The sequence below is a fragment of the Caloenas nicobarica genome, chromosome 3, assembly GCF_036013445.1.
Source record: "Caloenas nicobarica isolate bCalNic1 chromosome 3, bCalNic1.hap1, whole genome shotgun sequence".
Taxonomy (NCBI): domain Eukaryota; kingdom Metazoa; phylum Chordata; class Aves; order Columbiformes; family Columbidae; genus Caloenas; species Caloenas nicobarica.
In genome coordinates this window covers 53,103,084-53,118,394 of record NC_088247.1, presented here as the reverse complement: position 1 = coordinate 53,118,394, position 15,311 = coordinate 53,103,084, and the positions used below count along the sequence as shown (strand labels likewise).

The following is a 15,311-nucleotide window of genomic DNA, read 5'->3' as shown; positions in this document are numbered from 1 at the left end:
TCTACTGACTACTGGTGAGACTCATCTGGGGTGCTGAGTCCAGTTCTGAGCTCCCCAGTATGAGAGAGATGTGGACATACTGGAGCAAGTCCAGCAAAAGGCCACTTAGATGATTAAAGGACTGGACCATCTGTTGTAGTGAGAGAGTCAGAGAGCTGGAACTGTTTAGCCTGGAGAAGGCTCGGGGGATCTTATGAACGTGTGTCTATAGCAGATGGTAGGGAGTAAAGACAACTGAGCAGGCATATTCTTAGTGGTGCCTCATGAAAAGATGAGGCAATGGGAACAAACTAAAACATAAGAAATTCCATTTAAACATACGAAAACACTTCTTTTGCTGTGAGGATGGTCAAATACAGAAACAGGTTGCCCAGAGAGGTTGAGGAGTCTACTTCCTTGGAGATATTCAAAACCCACTTGAGCAAGGCCTGGCATAGTCTATTCTAGCTTATCCTACTTTGAGGAATGAAGTTGGACTAGGTGACCTCTAGAGAGGCCTTCCAACCTCAGCCCTTCTGTGAATTCCATATGCATGTTGTTTCTGTAATAGTTGTGGTGAACCCCTTAAGTTGTTGGTGTGAAATAACAAAACTAATAGCCATTATTGTGTAAACACCGAGAGGTAGCTAAGAATTATGAATGTTTTTCATTGTATGATAGATATCTGTAGGTTACTGGAAAGTATCCCAGTGGGCCACTGCAAACTTGTCCTAGATTTATCTCAGGCTGAGCTCTGAGAATAAGCTTGGACTGTCAAGTGGTGTGATTTCAGCAATAGTGACTGTGCTGCCTTCTTTAAGGTTTTGCTCCTATAACATCAGAAAAAAAAAGTGGAAGCTTAGTGATCAATCCTTAGTTTGAGCATGATTTTTTTTTTTTTTTAAATTAAAATCTGGATCATTTTTTCCAGAAAGAGGGAAGATAAATTACTTCAAGGTAGTATGATATTTCTGGGGAAGTGGCTCAAATTCTTCTAAAGTTACTAAAACTTCTATGAGTAGACAAGTTTCTGGTTGGAGTTTCCTATTTTCATTCTGGAAAATTAGCATTTACCATTGAACTTCCAGATATTATTTGTCATTAAGGCCTTCCATAAAATGAAAAATGCTGTAGGTAAAACTACTGAGTTGGGAGTCTTGCAGTGTATGCTTTTCACTTTTTTAATATTTCTTTCCTGCATAGCTGCATACTTGTTTGGAAGGCTCCATGCCTTTCATTCTCTTAACAACTGTGGAAAGTAGAGAGACAATAATGAGAAAGAAATGAACTTGTTTTCCAATGTGCCGTGCAAACCACTGGTGAGGAATTCTTTGCTCCATAGAGGCTGTGTGGTATATTCTTGTCTGACTGATCTCTTCTGGTGTGAGGAATCACTAGGTGATTGCATAGAATCTGCAGAAGTTCTTTAGGAAATAGGAATTAACATAGATCAAGTGTTGGAAGGAAAAGACCTGCAGCAGAGAGAGTGTGAAAATGAACTGTTTCAGATGGGGAAGAGAAACTGGGAAGACCTTTTGTCTGGCTTGCCATACAGTACCGCCATTTCAGTGGGGAAATTGAATACAAGAAACCTTTTGCTAATGTTTTTATCAGCTCAGCACTTGAGGACTCAGAGTAACAATGAATAAGAGCATGTATAAGTGATAATCATGCTGACTATGCCTTGATTTCAGGTTTATAAGCAAACGAAGAAGAGATTAACTTTCTTTAGTATCATCTTAATTTACAATTTATTCCAAAAATACTTGTGACATTTTCAGGTGATGGCACTCAAGAATATTGCTTTGGATATCCTCTAGAGCAGATTTAGAAATGGACATGCTTCATTTTACTTTACATTTCCACAGTTGTTGTTCTGTCTCTACCACTCCTGCCCCGCCCCCCCTTGCCAAATAAAAGAAAAAGCAAATCCCTTTCATTCTAACTAGTTAAAGCTTTTAATCCATTTAGTTTCAGTTCCCAGTATTAGTGACTACTTCCACAAAACTGAATGTTTCTTAAGAAGCAAGACAACTTGTTGTACATACTCTCATTTATTTAAAAACTGTGTGTTTCTAGCTAGGCCATGTATGGAGAAATCCAAAACCAGTCAATGACGAGACAGCTTTTTGTCAGAAACATCTAGTGAAAGCTAACTGTTTAAAAACATGACACTTCAGATGGTAAAAGTTAATAGGTTCAAAGGTAGAAAGATTAAGATTTAAGAATAAGTTTTTAGTCCTAATTTATAATGTAAGTCAGCTTGAATGATAAAGCAGGGAAATAGATTTTAGAAGGAAACAGGACATGATTTTTTAGACTTTGGATTGAGCCTTATGACTTTTTTTTTCCTGTCTAATACAAATAACCACGACTTAAATATTTCTTTCTGATAAAGTTGGTGGAAGTACACATGTGATTGTATCAAGAATAATTTAGCCAAGTCTGGCTAAAAAAAGAGATACTTAAAATAGAAATTATATTGACATAAATTATACTGACTCTGTTAGACACTCCTATAATGGCTCTTTCAAAAAAAGCATTGATTTTAGAACAAAATAGGGGAACTTAAACTTTGCTTTCAGGCAATAAATGGAATCAGCTAACTAATCTTACTCCTTTTATAGAAATGTTTTTTCACTCTAAGTTAAAAATCTGTATGTGTGATGGATTTGTTGTTAAAATAATTTTGCAGAAAATCTCAACTTCCAGTCATTCTTTTAGGCTCTCGTCACTTCAGTATCAGTGAATGTCATCCTTTAAGCAGTTTGATCCCACAGAAGAAAACTTACTTTTTAAGTACCATCTCTCATATATTTTGCATGAAAAGGCTGTTTTTCTGAAGTAGACACTCTTTCAAGGAGAAACGTGAATTGCTTTTCATTAAGAAAAGGAAAAAAATATGAAGCGGTGAATTAGAAAGTGTGCTTTCATTTAAAAAAATATATAAATACAGAGAGGGAGGGAGGAAAATTTCTGAATGAGATTACGTCTGGAACAAAAAATTCCAGCTTCATTAACTGTGGCTTGAATGACCATTAACGTGTAATTTGATGATACAGAATACAGAAACTGGAGAAAGAAAGGGGAGCAACTTACTATAGCTTGCAGATAATTAAAGCAGATGGAAATACTGCATCTGTATTTTTTCTATAATGTAGTTCTGAAACAATGCTGATGGTATAAGATGAATCAAATAATTTTTAAATCATAGTATTGAAGTAGTCTGAGAAGCTTTGTAAAGAACTGCTGTGTTTTGGTAATGCTGGTGTAGCAGAGCTCTCCTTACCAATTAAACAAGTAAGTGGTTTAGGACTACTTAGCTTGATTTATAGATATTGGCTGAGTTGAAAAACAAGTACTGATTTCCAGGGAGATGTTATAAAACACTTAAGATATTTTCTACTGGTATTTGCTCCCATTCTGACTAAATTTTGAAACTTTTCTAAAGCATATTTTCTTCCTTCATAGCAGTCTTTCTGCAATATGTTCTTGGATTGTATTGAAATCTGTCATCATTAAAGTATTTGTGATGTCATAATCAGATTTAAACCTACATTAAACTCTGTTCTGCAACTTGGTTTTCCACTTTGACACAGGAAACAAACATACGCATTTAACAAAACATCTCTTAATCACACAGGTAATATACTGCTCAGAAATAGCTGTTGTTGAGAACAGTGTAATATGAGTGTATGGAATTGGATTGCTGAACACTGTAAACTTACATAACTCTGTTAGAGCCAGCAACACAAGTGTAGAACAGCTGAACATTTCTCTCAGAAATGGATGTCATGTAGTAGCCAAGTGGGGGATTTCATGTCAGGTCATACAAAGCAGCAGTGGTGATGTTTCCCCTAGAGCTGGGGAAATAGTCCTGTATAATTTGGTTTATAGGAAAGAGGCGTGCTTTACCTGTATCCATCTGCTTCTCATCTTTCTGTCAAGGTATTCAGGTCTACTTTTTCCTCCTGTAAAAGCTGTTTTGGTTCAAGATTGTGCAGATAAGCCTGGGATGTTTTAGTCCTGAAAATTACTTAAATTGAATCTGGCCAGTAGGCCACCCATCTGCAGTGTTCTTTAATGGGCATCTTAGACATCACTTCTAGTCAGTGGCTGATGCTATTCAACTGAGTATCCAACCGTATCTCATAGTCCTATGCTATTCTCTTCAAATAGCTCTTCCCATTTAATCTGTATTTCTTGTTTGTGTGACATCACATCTGCTTGCTTTGCAACTGAGTTTTTGCCTCCACTGAAGATATTCTGAAGGTTGTATTGTATTTGGGTGATGCAGCGTTGTATCTGTCATGACTTAGCCAGGCCATGATTCTTTTAAAAACTGTATAAAATGAACTTGTAGTTCATCAATGTTCAAGTTGTTTGCTTGTTTTCTAAGTAACCTTGCTATGAAAGTCCTGAAAACCAAATGAATAGTTTTCAGGATATAGGACCCACATTTGCATCTAATGCAAATTGTAACTAATATTTATTCTCGTCTTTTCTGCTCTTCTGTTTTCTCCTTGTCTTAACAGGAATAACAACTTTACCTGTTCCCTGAACTGACAATCTAAATTGGATGTTGGCAAGTAATTTTTCCTCTTTTTCCCTTCCATCAAACATCGCATGCCTCCCATAACTACTGCCTTGTTTTCTGGAAGGGAAACGCTAGATCTAAGGGCTCCTATTTTTTAAATTGTATTTTGATAAACATTTGTGAGTGATATCTGCCCTTATTCCTCGGAAACCTGGGTACAGTTATCTTATGTGGCATGCCTTAACTCATCACATGGTACAAATTCCTTTGCTCCATTGTAATTTGTTGGGGTGAGGAAAATACCCCACTTGTCCATTTTCTGCAACACATCCAAGGATACCTATATAAGGAAAAAAATGGAATTTCTACTAACAATAGCAGGATGCCATCTATTCTACAGTGCACCCACCCCACACAGCCAAAGAACTTGCTGTACTGAATGGAATGGAGTTTCCCCCAAGTATCTATTTCTGCCAGCTTCGCAAATGCACTGATGTCTCTGTCAAATCCTCTTTTGTCCCCCTAAGGTAGCATTCCACTGGTGAGGCCCTGTCTTAGAGACACTCAGCTGCTAGAGCAGGAGGAGTAATAGCCTGATTGCCTACTATGCCCATTGTAATGGCTGAATTGTTTCTCAGTTCACTAGTGATTGCTAAAATCATTTGGAAATGTAACATGTGTCCTGGCCCAGAGACCTGAGGTTTAAACCACTCTGATTCCTGACAGCAGACTGAATGGCTTCTGAACTTGTGAACCCTATCCATCTTCCTGTGTCCGTGGGGTGTGACTTGTTTCTAGAAAACCCATTACTGTTTCCCAGTGTATTTTACTTCTCCCTGCGTCTCACAGTTCTTATGTACCCACAGAGAGCAAAGGTAGGTCAGGCTCATTGGTTCATCTCTGTGTTCTATATCGTTAATTAACTGGTTATGTATGAGCAATTCCGTGCTGGCACTGTAGTTGTGTGGTTCACATCATAGGTGTGCAGCACTGAAAAGCCTTGGGATGTCTCTGGGTGCTCTGGTGGTGTTTCACACCAGCGGGTGCAGACAGCACCCATGCTCACAGGCAGCAGCACTGGGAACAAGACACTTTGCCTGAACTAGGCTGAATACAGTGCCCTAAGCCAGGAACCCCCATGTTAAGTCTAAAATGAAGGTTTAGCAGAGATGTACGGTTAATGTTTGTGTAAGATGTATAGTGATGTTTTTGTTTCTCATAGGCATCATTTCCTGTTTCCGTGTAAAATTAGAGAGAATGAACCACACTCATTTTTGGAGGTATTTTCCATGCCGCAAAAAATATTTGGCACCTAATACTGGTATTAAGGTCAATTACACACTTTTAATTAAAAAAATCGTTCTGTTGTGACTAAATTGCTGGCAGGAGCAGATGACCCAAGTGCAGCTGACCATGCAAGAGTTGGTCAGTTCTCCAAACCATGACATCTCATTTGGATATAAAAATATTGCTCAGCCAAACAGTAAAACTTTTCATCTTTCAGCCACAGTGTTAAACACTGATTGTTGTTTGTATTACATGTAGTTCAAGACACCAAAGCTGATGCAGCAACAGCCTTGCTTAACCTTACCACGTAGAATATAACTAAAAACTCCAATACTCAATTATTTGCATAAAAAGGTTATTCCTGTTATTGTTAGTCTCATACTACATTGTAGTTCTTCAGACCAAGGAATGTAGTATTTCAGTAGATTCTTATTAATAATTAATTATGTTGCTGTTTTGTATAAAAAAGTATTAAGGCCTTTAGCTGGCGATCTCTGTATTCTTGGGGAAAGTATGGGTCTGTCTGTACCTTTGGAATGATATGCTAACTGAAAATACAGTAAAGTACAAATAAATTTCTTTTTTTGTGTCACCTGATAAGAACTGCAATGTGTATGGTGCATTTAGAGTGGAGCTTAAAAAAATATGAATTCCTCAAATGGGCAGTTTATGCTTCTTAGTAATATTCAGTTTTACTGAAAAGGGTATTAGTATTTTTCAAAGCATTTACAAGCATGGTTAGGAAATGGCTCATCCTCTGGTTTAAAAGTAGAGAGTGCAAAACTTGTTTTATCTGCCCATCTCCAACTTTTGCAACCTTACTGCCTTTCAATTTTCAGAAACTTACTCAAGCCAAGAACTATTTATTTTAGCTAGAACTTTAGAAGTATTAATTTGTTCCAATGGATTTCAGTTTCTGCTTTCATTTCCTTAGAATGCTGTTAGGTTACTTTTGCTTCAGTTAGTACAGACTTTTTTTTTTTTCCTATATTCCTATGCTAATACAGTGCATCAAATTCTTAAATATAAAATGATATAGCTATTCCATTACTTGAAAGATACTGAGATTTATAATAGAGTAATTTGATAGAGCTGAAATTCAGGCTGCTGAAGAACATGTTATGATGCAACATTCAGTTGCATGCATTTTATTTTATTTTTATGTTTTCCATAAGACACCCATGTCTTTCATTTTGGGAATGAATGGTGCTTATTGAATTTGTAAATGTTTGGTGCTTTTTGTATGGAGCAACTGGATGATGAGAATTTAAAGATGTTGTCTGAATTTGGCATTGCATATGGGCTTATTTTTCACTTGGACTTTTCATTGAGTGTCCCATTGCCAAATCACAATACCCTTGAAAATACTATATGGTTTATACTTTCTGCAGATTATAGTGCTGCATAACCTGAGACTGGAACACTGCCTGAAGTGAAGAACATCATTATGGCACTTCTGTGCAGAAAGGCAGGAGTCAAGGGCTGTTTCAAGCATGGGATTTGACCTAGTGTTCTGCAAACACTTATAACCTGATCACAAGTGTGATATTTTTTGTAATAGCTTTTAAACTACATTGTCTAGCTTTTCTGACCAAAACTAAGGCTTCTTCATGCAAAATACTGAATGTATGTTTAAAAAAATAAAATAAACCCCTCAATTTTAAAAGTATTTCTGATATGAACAAAGGGTTTGAGCACTGGACACCATTTAAACAACAGGGAGATGAACCTTTGGGATCCAATAGTTGAGACTCTGGTGACAGGAGGGAGGTGAAAGCTTTGTGGTCAGAAGTGCACGTGGGAATATAAAAGGTTGAAGCCTTGGGTGAAGGGCATTGCAGTGGTAGTTGTGATTCTACTAATAGAACTGCAGGTGGGTTTGTTGTCATTTTTTGTAATGTATTGGAGTTTTTTGAGTCTCTGAACCATGAAGCTCTTTCACAGTAGGAAAAGCTATTTTTTCCAGGAAAGAAGGAAGCCAAAAGTCTACCTGCTGCCTGCAGAGGTATTAGCAGCATTAAGAACAGTTTCCAAAACCATGGAAGAGCTATTTTGCCCTGCCCTCCCTTTCATTAAATAATGTGTATGTATGTTAGAAAAATTGAACTAGAATAATGTAAGTTAAACTGTGCCTTGTGATTTATTTTTTAAATTTTTCCTTGCTATATAAAGACGAGTGAGGCTGATTAGTTTTTTCTTTCCGTCTGATATTGTTTCAGAATTTTTTTTCTTTTTTTCTTTTCCTTTTTGTTTAATCCAAAGCCTGTTCTTTTAGGGTTTTTTTGGCATAAGTAACAAAATGATATGTGTTTTGTATTTCAGATAATAAAATTTAGAATACAATGTCTGGATTCTTGTTTAAAAACAAACAAACAAACCAAACAAAAAAAAAAAACCCAAACAACTAAAAAAACCGCTAGAATACAAAGCTTGTTATGTGACATGCCCAAAATCTTGAATCTGCTTTTTCACTCATGAGAACTCTTTTGAGCTTTGTAACTTGTCTGAACACTTGAGTGTAGACACTTTCTCCAGAACACAGTATCTCTGTGCTTGGTGCCAGGAGAGCGATTCTGGGCCTTCCTCATATTTCCTGGCCCTGAGGGCAAGTCAATGCAATCTTCCTCTGTTGCATGGTTGAATACTGAGAGATAACTGGTCCAGGTTCTGTTCTCATGGGGGGAAAAAAAGAAAATCCCCAAAGGGCAGCTTCTTTCTAAATTCTCTGCTGCTTCTTTGTCCATTTTTGTTGCTTCTTGTTCATTTTTAAGATATACAAAATATACTGATCAGAAGACTTTTTTTCTGTTCAGATGTGTTTTATAGCTCTCCTGCCTGTAACATATTTGGGAAGTGTGGGGATTTCCTGGAGTTCTGAGTACAAAATATTGTGTTAAACCCACTTATTGCATGAATAGTTTATTCACTGATCTGTATGTATACACGTGCCTATATGTATCTCTATGTTGGTGAGAGTACCTCCTAGTTAAAAGCCAAAAAGACAACCTACCATGTTGCAGTGCAACTGGAACATCCCATAGGAGATATCTGGTTACTTGAAAACTTTCACTGAACATTAGGCAGCTTTGCTGGTTGCACAGCCTTCTTGAGCTGCTCAGCTCCCTGGGCTCCCCAAACTGTCGGCTGCCCTGTTGGCTGCTTTTCTGTTCAGCTCACTTATTAGCTAAAGAGTTGGCAAGCTTGTGCAGTGAGGGACCTCGGGAGATCCATGGACACAGGATGCCTACTAGATAAGCTGCGAGAATTGAATTTGTATCAGGTTGACCACGAGAACAACTAGTGTTTACAAATATTTAGCATTTGAAAAGGAGGAATTTGAGACTTGGATTTTGGTCCAATTTAGTTTCATGTTGTAATGTATAATCCATGTGTGTTATTTTCCAACAGAAAACCTCTCTTCAAATTTCTTTTTAGGCTATACTTTTTTTAAATGTTTTGTTTTTCAATGTGTTGAATGTACGTTTTCTCCCAGTGGTATTTACAGCAATGACATGCATATAAAGGCAAAACTTGATCAGGAAAATTATAGGTTAAAAAGTGTAGAAAAAAACGTTCTACAAGATGTATAAAGTTGTCATGATTCATACAGCATTTATGTAGTCATATCAATAATAATATTTGGTGTCTTATTTGTATCATAAAAACATGCCAGATTGTCAAAAGTAGCTTTCAGAGTGCCTTTGTGTTTTTTCTTATGATTTAACAGATATGATTTAACGGAATGCCTTTTCTCTAATATAATATTTCATATTTGCAGGTAATATATGCTTTGAACACTAAAAATGATGAACATGAAGCTGCTATCCAAGCCCTTAAGGAAGCTCATGAAGAAGAAATTCAACAAATTCTTGCAGAGACCAGAGAGAAGATCTTGCAATATAAAAGTAAAGTTGCAGAAGAAATGGATCTCAAGAGAAAGATACAAGTTTTAGAAGAGTCACTGGAAGATCATAAAAAGATGAAACATCAGGCCTTGACAGAATTTGAAGCCTATAAGGACAGAGTTGAAGATATGCAGCTTTGTGCAGAAGCTCAGCATGTCCAACGTGTAGTGACCATGTCAAGAGAAGTAGAAGAGATCAGAAAGAAATTTGAGGAAAGGCTGCGAAGTTTCATACAGTTGCAAGTGCAGTATGAAAAGGACAAGCGTACAGCTCTGGAAGACTTGAGAGCTGCCCACAGGCTTGAGATTCAAGAACTTCTGAAGACTCAACAGAGTCAGAATGCTACCTTAAGTAAGGGTCAAGAAAAGCTAGAGGAATTGCATAGACTGGAGCTGGAAGACTTGAACAATAAAGTTGAAGAGTTAAGGCTGGAAAGAAAAAAACTCATTGAGGAATATGAAGGCAAGCTCAGTAAAGCACAGTCCTTCTATGAACATGAACTTGATTCTTTGAAAAGATCTCAGCTTTTTACAGCAGAAAGTCTACATGCTTGCAAAGAAAAAGAAGTGGAGCTGAGAAAAGAATTTCAAAACCAGGAAAGTATGTTGCGGAAGAACCTGGGAAAGCTTAAAACTGAATTGCAAATGGTCCAGGATGAAGCTGCCAGTCTACGGGAAAAATGCCAAAAACTTCAGGTGGCTCTTGGTACAGCAGAAAACAATGTTCAGGTGAGATCGATGATATATTGTGCCCAAGACTGTGATTTTTCTTTTCCTATTTATGTTGTCTTTACATGAGGCTGAAGGTTGAGGTGATTGGAACATGTAAACTTAATTTTCTGTCACTAGTACTTGATTATAATCCGCTTCTAAATGTATATTTAAAAATTTGTGTTCAATTTTTCCAGACTGAATAAATGCTACTTTATATTCAAGTAGAATCTAGAAGCCCCTACCCAGAGGAAAGTTTTGGTGTCCTTCCTTTCAGCTGTTCATGGACAGAACATGGTTGTTCTAGTCATACTACCCAAAGTGTAGTATATGCAATAGAATACTCAAAACTGTTACCACTTAAAGAACAGACAAAAAATCCCAAACCAAACCCTGTTCCGCAGTGTCCGCAGCAGATTTTTTAAAATCACGTCCTGCTCAGATCATCATGGCTGAGGTGATCAAGGGCATAATTTCACCACTTCTGGTGTCCATATTTCATTACACATCCTGTCCAGTGATTTCCCCAATTCTATTTCTTGCTTTAGTTTCTGAAATGACCCTTTACTATTCATCTTAAATGATGAGAAATCTAGCTTTCCTTTTAAAACAGAACAAGATTTCCCTTTCTTTCCACAATGGCTGAGAACACATCATCACACTACCCAAGATATGCTATTGTGAATCAGCGCATCAGACTTAAAACGTACTAAGTGTTTGATTTAACTAATTGCCTAGCTCTCATGTTATGTATATGAATGTGCAGCTTAATTTATGTCAGTAATAAACACAGTTGCAATGGAGGACACTGTAAACTGCTATGAACATATAGTGGGTTCTTCAGCATGAAGAACTCTCAGATACCAGACACCAGGTTTTTCAAATTCGCTCCCAGACTCTGTGAACCATTTTACTGTTTTTTATTTTTAATATACGCTTTTGAATATTGTCACATTTCTCTTATGCATCCTTGTCATGCCATATATCCAGTATCTTGTAGTGCTTCAACCATATTTTTGGAAAAACACATAATACAAAATTAATATGATGGTAATATTACAAGATTTCAACTTTTGTATGAATAAAACTTGTTTGCTGAAGAGTCTTTTCTGTATATTTTAATTTAATGCTCATTTAAACTTAAACGTGATTCTATATAATGATAACAGGCATTATACTGTTCTTCCTCTAGGTTCTTCAAAAACAGCTTGATGATGTGAAGGAGGAGGAGATGTCATTGCTAAGCAAACACAAAGAAGTGGAAAGTGAGCTAGCAGCTGCTAGAGAGCGCTTACAGCAGCAGGCCACTGATCTTGTTCTCAAAGCCAGTATGTATGTCAGTAACTTAATCTGGAAAAGTAATTCGTCTGTTTATTCTAACTTTTCCTTTTTCTTTTAATCCTTGTGCAGGTCTAGACTGCCTAAAGACTGTTCAATGCTGTCCATAGGTGTTTCTAACAAGTTTTGTTTGTTTTGTTGTTTTGTTTTGGTTTTTTAATTAACTGTTATCACATGCATTGCACTTATGATTCTTTTACTGTGTACTACTTTGTCCGAATGTTCTACTTGGTATGGCATGTCTTCCAGACCTTGGAATTTCTTGCCTTAACTGTGCTTGTACAGAATGCTTCTGCTGCGTATCTGTTTTCCACATAATCACAGGGACATCCCTCCTGTTTCTCCAGCCTTTTTCGGTTGCCTTACCTTTTCGCTGAGACTGCAGTACTTTGCTTTATACTTACTGTCAGAAGACTTGCAGCTTATCAGTTAATGAATCTGTTAGGTGTTTCCTTATAGCTGTTTTCTTAACTTCTCTGTACTTGTTGGCATATGGAAAGGCATAGGAAATGGTTTAAGATTTGCCTTTACACATGCAGGTTTTAACTTATTGGCATTGTCTCTCTAGTAAACTGCTTAGTGGTAGGGCATGGGCCTGGGCCCAGGTGCTTGAACTTGGTTAACTATACTGTGGGTAGGATTGTAGGCTAAAAATAAATCCCTGGCTTATCTTTGGCCTTGTTCAACTAGACCAGTTGTAGAAATACCTGATTATTTTCCACACAAGTTAACACAAGCCCTGGGGCCCTTCCCAAAAGTCAGTTTGGATAACATCACCTTGTTTTGAAGGCTGGGATGTTGCCAGACTGTGCTAGTTGGCCTTAGGGCCAGAAAATACTTCACAGTGTTAACTTGCTAATACTGTAATAGTTTACTATTTATATTATATATATATTACCATATTTACTATTACTGTAATAGCTTCCTGTTAACTGGCTACATGTGGCCTAGCCCTCAAGCTGTATATGTGACTGTGGCCTGTGTCAAGGCTTTGTTTCTGTCCTTCAAATAATGAAGCAGTTCCTGCAGTTGCACTGAATGTGTCTGCCGCCTAGGGAGAGCTTCATGCCTAGGACAAGTGGCATGGATAAGCTAGGTAAGATAAGGGCTAGGAATAGTCTGGGCTATATATTTGGACAATATAGAGGCCAGCTGGGACCCAAGACTGCCAAGTCCTACTGGATGTAAATAGCTAAAAGGAATGCGCTTCCTGCTAAGAGGATCTCAAATCATGGATCTCAAATGGAATCTGACTCTCCAAAAAGTCATGTGTGAAGCACTCATACAATAATTGACCTGAGACCATTGGAGGAAAAAAACCTGTTCTCATACACTCTTCAGCAACCAGCCCCAGATTTACTGGAAACAAACATCCAGGCTATTTTTCCTTTTTACTGGTGGCAACGAGTCATCCAGACTGTGTCTCCAGTGCTGGTCCCCTCTGGCACCAAGGTTTTTAGCTTTAGCAGAAACTGCAGCATGTCCACGCTGTTGCTGAGCTCAGTGGTACTGTCAGTAGCACATCTTTGCTTTACAGCACCTGGCTGTGCAACAAGAACCGGGAGCCCTCTTTACAGCCATGCCACCAAGCCATTAATGTGTGGTATAATTTGTTACCAGCCTGTTTGGAAATGGTTTCTGACTCTGGCCCACTGCCATCTTTGATTTTTCAGCTTACACTTGGAACTCAGAAATCCTTCCCCAAAGAAACTAAATTCTCATACTTAACTACCATTTAAAATATTTACTCATTGTATTGCAATTTGAGAACACTATATTAAGTCTATTATGGGAAATTAATATATTCTTCTTTTTATCCTGGGATTCTAAACCTGAAAAGAAACTGCTGCATTTCATACCTTCTGTGTTGAGCAAGAGGAACAGGAAACCTCCATTGTGTGTCGGTATTGCTAGGACAAAAGCTCTAGATCAAGTGTGTGTGTGTTTAAAATAAATTGTGCATGTATATAATACTTCCTGACAAACTTGAAGTTCTTGTATGATTATTCTCCTTGTTGTATTCTAAAATCTGGGTTTGCAAATACATTTCTTAAATAGCTGAACTTTTGAAACAAGGTAGTTTTTGAAATGTTATAGGAGTTCAATGTACTCGTTATCTTAAGTTTTTCTCTTCAGTTTTAAGTTTTATCAAACAAATGTCAAAATTATTCTTAACATTCTCCAGAGCTTAGTACAATTAGAGGTGTACATAGTTTGTAAAAATACTACTAATTTTGAAGCATTCTTCACGGCCAAATTCCATTATATATCTCACTGTCATTCCCTTCACATCAGTGTCGTCTGACAACAAAAGCTAAAATAGTTTACTTTTTGGCACATCTTGCTTTCGCTGCAGGTGGAAATGAATCAGGAGTCTCAGTGTTTGGGGTTTGTTTGTTTTTTTTTTCTTGTGAGAAACAGTGACACACAGTCCACTTTCTTAGCTACTTCGTAGTAACTTACATTTAAAAGCAATACTCTGGTAATAAATATCAACTAATCTGTCATTTTGAAGGTTATAATAAAATGGCGGGGGGAGGTTTCTCCTAGAAGTTGTGAATATAAAAATAATTTAAAAATTATTCTGAATAAGTAATATATTTTCTTATCTGGATACTTTATGTAAAACTGTTAAGGATCTCTGTATAATCCTTGAAAGTCTGTTTAGTTACCATTTCATTTTATCATCATTTTATCAAAGATGTTAAAGTCACAGGAGAATATCTCTTTCAGTGGAACAAACTTAGGAGCATCCTCTCAGTTGTTCAATTGAACAAACCTGCAAACATCCTCTTTTCCTAAATAGTCTTCTATTCCCTCCTAGGTCTTTCCCAGATTAACAAGAGTTTCACTGCTTTAGTCAGTTACCTAGTAATATTTTCAATAACGTAGATATATATTAAGAAGAATGAGGACAAAAATTTCTGAAGCTGTAAACCTTTTTCCACTGATGTTGTGAAGGATAGATGATTATACCGTCTAGCTTTGTAAGTAGTGGATGTTGGTGGTGGTTGTTGGTTTTTTTAGGTTTTATATATATATAAAAATATATAAAAATACATGCATATTTACATATATGTGTGTGTATATGTATATACATATAAAGAAATTAAAAGCAAGCCTCCAACCTGCAAGGATGTAGATCATACTTTACTATGGAGAGAATGAGTTCTGTTACATGTTTTAGTTCCATAAATTTTACATAGCTTTAGCTGCTATACCTGGCATGCTGGTTAAATTGTTAAATTATGAGTTGGATAAAACTATAGCAGCTTTATTGCTAGACTTCCATGTTCTGCTTTCTGTTGTGTAGCTTATCATGGGGTAAAAATGTGCAGTTTTAGGTAGGGTAGGTTCTTCAAGATACACTGTCCATGTTCCTGGACTTTCTCTTGGCTTTCTCTTGGAGTCACTATGCAACTTTGAACCAGAAAAACTGAAACTAAAGAAGCCCCAGCACCAAGTCCTCTACCCTTGTTGGACATTTTACAATAGAACTAAAGAAGGGAGAAGTGTAAGGGAATGCAGGCATTGCAGTGAAGATAATGGAGTTCC

The 15,311-nt window shown here is 37.0% G+C and overlaps 1 protein-coding gene across 5 annotated transcripts in view; it reads left to right on the top strand.

The window, feature by feature from the left end:
• FAM184A (family with sequence similarity 184 member A) overlaps positions 1-15,311 on the top strand; it is a 75,530-nt gene that overhangs the window by 17,949 nt on the left and 42,270 nt on the right. For all 5 annotated transcript variants that reach the window (XM_065631024.1, XM_065631021.1, XM_065631023.1 and 2 more), the window contains exons 2-3: positions 9,582-10,436; positions 11,611-11,746. In XM_065631024.1, the coding sequence (XP_065487096.1) occupies positions 9,582-10,436; positions 11,611-11,746 (991 nt within the window). The remainder of the gene's footprint in view (positions 1-9,581; positions 10,437-11,610; positions 11,747-15,311) is intronic.